This window comes from Nestor notabilis, unplaced genomic scaffold, assembly GCF_000696875.1.
Source record: "Nestor notabilis isolate BGI_N333 unplaced genomic scaffold, ASM69687v1 scaffold31224, whole genome shotgun sequence".
In the NCBI taxonomy this organism is placed as follows: domain Eukaryota; kingdom Metazoa; phylum Chordata; class Aves; order Psittaciformes; family Psittacidae; genus Nestor; species Nestor notabilis.
In genome coordinates this window covers 1,365-6,404 of record NW_009927417.1, presented here as the reverse complement: position 1 = coordinate 6,404, position 5,040 = coordinate 1,365, and the positions used below count along the sequence as shown (strand labels likewise).

At 49.4% G+C, this 5,040-nt stretch overlaps 1 protein-coding gene across 1 annotated transcript; it reads right to left on the bottom strand.

Annotated features, from left to right (window-relative positions):
• Window positions 1-1,444: 1,444 nt before the first annotated feature.
• On the bottom strand, window positions 1,445-3,668 carry LOC104405367 (cytochrome c oxidase subunit 5A, mitochondrial; the record flags this gene model as incomplete). The annotated part of the gene is made up of 3 exons (XM_010014055.1): window positions 1,445-1,569; window positions 2,467-2,588; window positions 3,552-3,668. Coding segments are annotated over 3 exons (353 nt in total), but the record flags the coding sequence as incomplete, so codon positions are not given.
• Window positions 3,669-5,040: the final 1,372 nt, after the last annotated feature.

Below are 5,040 nucleotides of genomic sequence, written 5' to 3'. Positions count from 1 at the left end.
GATACGGCACCGGGGAGCGGGACGCGCTTCCCGCATGAATCCCCGTTTTCCTGCGAAAATCCCTTTGTTGGTGCGAAAAACCCCACAAAATTCCCTTTTCCGCCTTTTTCTGTCCCACCCCCGCCGCCTGCGCCAGAACCGCGGTGGGAAACGGGCTCTTCAAAGCAATATCCACCCTGGGAGCGATTCCCGGCCCTGCAGGCACCCGGGAGACAGCAGAGGAGCCCGAACAGGAGTCTCCCACCCCGCCAAGAGCTTCCCACAGGGAAACGGCTCCTCCAAGGGCAGGGGAGGCTCTAGGAGTCCTTGTTCTCCTCCTCCATAAAGCTGTGGGTAAAGGGGGGTCACGGCGCCCTCCACAGAGGCCTCTTCCCATGCCCATGGTGGAAGTGCTATGGACACTGCAAGCAAATAACGACTGGGACACTCTACACGCACTCATGGGAGAACATTTTGCCCTTTATTTCCTCCTTTTCCCCATAAAAGCCCCCCAGAACAATCACACGATCGCCACCACTACATCAGTCAAACCAGGTTTTCCTTTATTAGGTCCAACTCCACATCACGTACATTGTGACTCAATAAAGGAAGAAGTTATTTGAAATAAGGTCAGATTTTAGCATTCGTGCCTCCAGGCAGCTGTGTACAATCAGGTGGCACCAGTGAAATGGCTCAAGTAACGCACCTGCAACAGAAAACAACACAGAAGCCATTAAAGCAGCAGCCCTGGACCTCCACCAAGTGTCCCCAGGGTCTCATGTGAGCTCATCTAAGAGCCTGGGGAGCTAAATGTCTTATGTAGTTGTTCTCAAGTTTAATAAGTACTAAGAAGCTCTAAAAGACAGCAATTTAAGTGGTTTCCCAAGTCTTGGGGCTGTTTCATCAGGCACCATTCCTGAAATAAAGGATATTCAGTGACGCTCTGGCCATGCTCCAGCTGATGTGTGAGCAAGGAACCCTCCAAAGTAGTGTTTAATCACAGAAAAGATGCTATTCTGAGGGTAATGTGAAGAAACTCCAGCGTTGTTGGGTGACCACCATGAGTGAGGCTCATTTTCTACCATAAGCTATAATCAGGGTCTCCCAGTTTTCTAAATTGTGACAATGACATGAAAGTTTGTGCATTCCCAATGGGAACGATCCTGCCATTTGCTAAAAAACACTTCTGCACACAAGCTGGTGAGCAGTCAACACGCTGCAATACCCACTGTCTTGGCAACTACCTAGACACTGCTGGGTATGGAGGCCAACCGCCCCATCCCTTCCCAAGCCAAGCCTTCTTTCAGTTCAGGAGATCCGTAGCTATAGAGGTAGTTGGAGAATCGCCCTGCAAACTTGACCTTCACAGCCCTGTGAAGGCAGGGAAGGGGACTGTGTCCTTGCCAGGGGAGTTTTGGGGTACAGAAGTCCTGTGCCAAGACTCTCGGAAGCAACAGCATCCCTTACCAATAATGTTTATGCCTTGTCCAGACCCAATTCCTCTGGAGTGGAGATTCCCAGTTCACTCAAAGTTGGTCTAAGCTCCTGGATAACGTAAGGATAGATTTCCTTGTGAGGTCCTGCCTTGTCCTAAGGGAAAAGGAATGGTGTTATTTCCACAGCAAGCTGTTGTGCAGCGGTCAGGTTTGCAATCCAGATGTGTGTTTGTACCTCCTGCAGGGCAGGAGAGCAGGGCCCAGCTCTGCCTGGGAGAAAGAACACAACTTGCTTGGAAAGCAGGGGAAAACCAGCACCCCTCGAGTAAGAGCATATTACTGTCCCCACATTCTGATCCACCTGAGTTGTCCTCTGGGTGGTGGGGACAAAGGATGCAAAAAGAGAGATAAGGAAAACACGCGATTCTTCCATCAGCCTCTAAAAACCCTGAGAGAGTTTTAGTTCTACAGAAGAACGCAGAGAGCAGGAACAGCAAATACAGAGGCAACTGACTGTGGAGTACAGTCTGAAGCAAGTGTATTTCAGTCCCTGGGACAAAAAAGGCAGTTGGAAGAGCAGAGCTGCTGGCTTCCAGGACTGAAACAGGACTCCTGCCTCCATGCCCACCCTCTTTAACTCCCTGCTAAGTGCAGGCTGGACTCAGGTTTCAAGGTGCTGGTTTCTGTTGGGTTTCAAGCCTGTGCAGCTCAGTGTTCAGCCCTTTAGGAAGCTGGTAAGCTGCCTCTGCTTGAGGGATTTCTAGTAATGCTTATTTTAAAACTAAAAGGAAGAAAAATCCTTAGACTTTCCCACCAGAGTCAGTGACAGGAAAGTAAAATACGAACCTAAGACCGTTCTACCCGAAGCTGTGCTGCTGAGAGCTCTCAAAACTCATTTGAAGGCACCGAGCACACGCTCACATCCAAGCTATGGACTCTGCCAGTGGGAACTGGTGCTTTCCCTTGGCACCACTGACAGCAAACTAAGGCAAACACAGTGCTCTGGGCAGTGAGGGCACGGCGGGGAGCCCCGAGCTGCCATTCCACTCACCTTTACAACTTCTAAGATGCGGACAGCGGTGGCAAAGTCGTTTAACCGTCTGCATGCCCTCAGAGCTGCGTCGATGATCTTTGGTTCCGGAACCAGGTCATACCCCACAAGCGTGTTTATGCCTGTGAAACACCAAGAGGGACTTGGCATCAGCTCATGGTGCTACCAGCAGGAACCCACCGAGCATCACTGTGCTGCACCTCGGGAAGGAATTAAGTCTCACCACCACGCCGGTTGCCATTAGAAGCTGATTAGAGTTTTCACTGCTATTCTGGGGACACACAAACAGCCAACAGGGTCTTCTCTTGCTCTTCTCCCTACTCTACTACTGCAGATTTTAAGGGGGTTTCATGAAATCCCAGTGAGCCAGTTTCATCCACGTTCCCCGGAGGAATCAGTGTCTGCACTGTAGCACTTATGGGATCATTAAGGAATGCCAAATGACTTCATTCCTACAGGTGTAATGAAAACTAGAACTCAAGCTGCTGGCTCTTCCCTTTGAGGGAAGACAGCCCATACCTCATCCAGGTGATGCTGGAATGATCCCTCTGGCTGTTATGCAAACACATTTTTAAGCCCTAATTGGGGTAGTTTAATAGGAGCTCGCAAATAACAATGGGAGACATCAGTCTACATGAGTTACAGCCAAGCCATTAGGTCAAAGTCCAAATTCAAACGTGTGTGGTTATGCTCTAGGCAACAGCTGAGCTCAGATGCACGATCCTCAGAGCACCCACCCAGGTGCTGAAACGTGTGTTCTGGGGCACTAAGGCTTATAAAGCCCAATTCCCACCATCTCATACCCTTCATTCTGCATCCTTGCAACCTGCTCGTGTCGCTGGTGAGGTGCCAGTGCCTGCTACAACAGGCTCAGAGCAAACAGCACGAGCACGGAGCAGCCGCATAACTCAGGCTCACGTAGTGCCTTGTCCCAGCAGGGTATTCACAGGATTGCTCTCCTACATCTAACTCCCAGTTTTCCTTCTTCCTGCTCTCCAGCAGCGAAGTCAAATCCAGTTGTTATTCCTGGTCAATGAACTGTTCTATTTACTCCAGGGCTACTCTCCCCTTTTCACTCAACTCACCTTTCCTGAGCTCCCAGGCATCAATATCTGGCTTGTTGAAATACGTCACCCAGCGAGCATCAAACTCTTCATCTGATTCTTGTGACCCATGGGAGTAGCAGCGGGCGTGCAGCACAGCTGGGTGCAGAAAGAGGAAGAGACTTGGAGCCAACAGGAAGAAATTGCACTTTAGCCCTAACCAAGACATCAAAAGCCATGAAAATATGCATTTCACTCACTACAGTGAGTCGGGGTCAGTCCTCAGCCAGGACATGCACTGGATGGATATAGCTTCTTCAGTACTGGTGGTTTGAGTGGTGGCAAAGTGTGTGTTTTCTGATCTGCGTCAGACTCCCAAAGTGTTCCCACCCCCTTTGGTCAGAACAGGATTATTTAATGAGAGGGGAAATGCAGGAGCAAACCAATTCTGTATAACCAGTGCTTAAGAGAAGATTTCCGGGGTCTGTTTCTGTAGGACACAGGAGTTTTCCCCCTTCCCAGTGCCAAGGAAGCCAAAGAAACATGCCACACAGGTAGCCCATGAGCACAATTGCTCTGTTGCCCGCTCTGACCCTTCTCAAAGCCTCAGGACGTGTCCGTGGTGAGTTCAGTGGCATTCCTTCAGAACCAAACCCCTACACGCTATTAGTTACACAGTTATCCACTAGAGATGAATACACTGCCTTATTCTTTCTGCTCCTGAAATTGCTCCACAATTGATTCTGTAATCCAGGAAGAGCAGATTTCCCAACCGACAGGCTGATTTTGAGGAATGACTCAACAGCAACAAACCTCTGCAGGTCTTTTGATTCCACCATGAGTTCAGAGCTGATGAGGGCTTGTTTTAAAGGGGTTTTAGCACAAAATTACATGACCCCAAATATAACAGCTCTCAAAAGCAAAGGAACCAGAGTTATTCCCTCCAACAGGCTTCTGAGGGGTTGAAGGAGGACAAAAGTCACTGCTGTCTGCGTCTGTGCAAGATAAAACTCCCAAGTCTGTAACTGCATTCACATTTGAGAATTCCTATAGCACAGGAGTGGAGCACACTCCAATGGACAAAAGCAGTTGACACGATTCTGCACTCGTTTGTTCCCTTGACACTGCTCTTTACCAAAAAAAAAAAAAAAAAGTCCCTTTTTGGGGGGAGTTTTGCCTTTTTTTAACCCACAAAGGGTGGAAAAGCATTCCAAAAGGCACTAAACCCGGGGTACAGGCAGCTCCTGCAGCAATCATTCCAGGGCCTCCCGGCAAGGTCCTGCTGGAGACGCTTCCTTCTCTCCTGGTAATTCCACCCCACCAATATTTGCAGAGAGGTCACACACTAGATACGACCTTGCCAGCGTGGAGCTCTGGTTCAGAGGAAGTCAGAGCTGACCAGCCCTCTTCCTTTCTTATCCTTACCTGAACCCCTCATGCTGACCAGCTACAAAGCTGTATTAATAGGAAGAAGCCCCCAAACCAAGCTGCTTTTCTGCAGTCTTCCCTTCTGCTTTGACGAGTGTAGGGA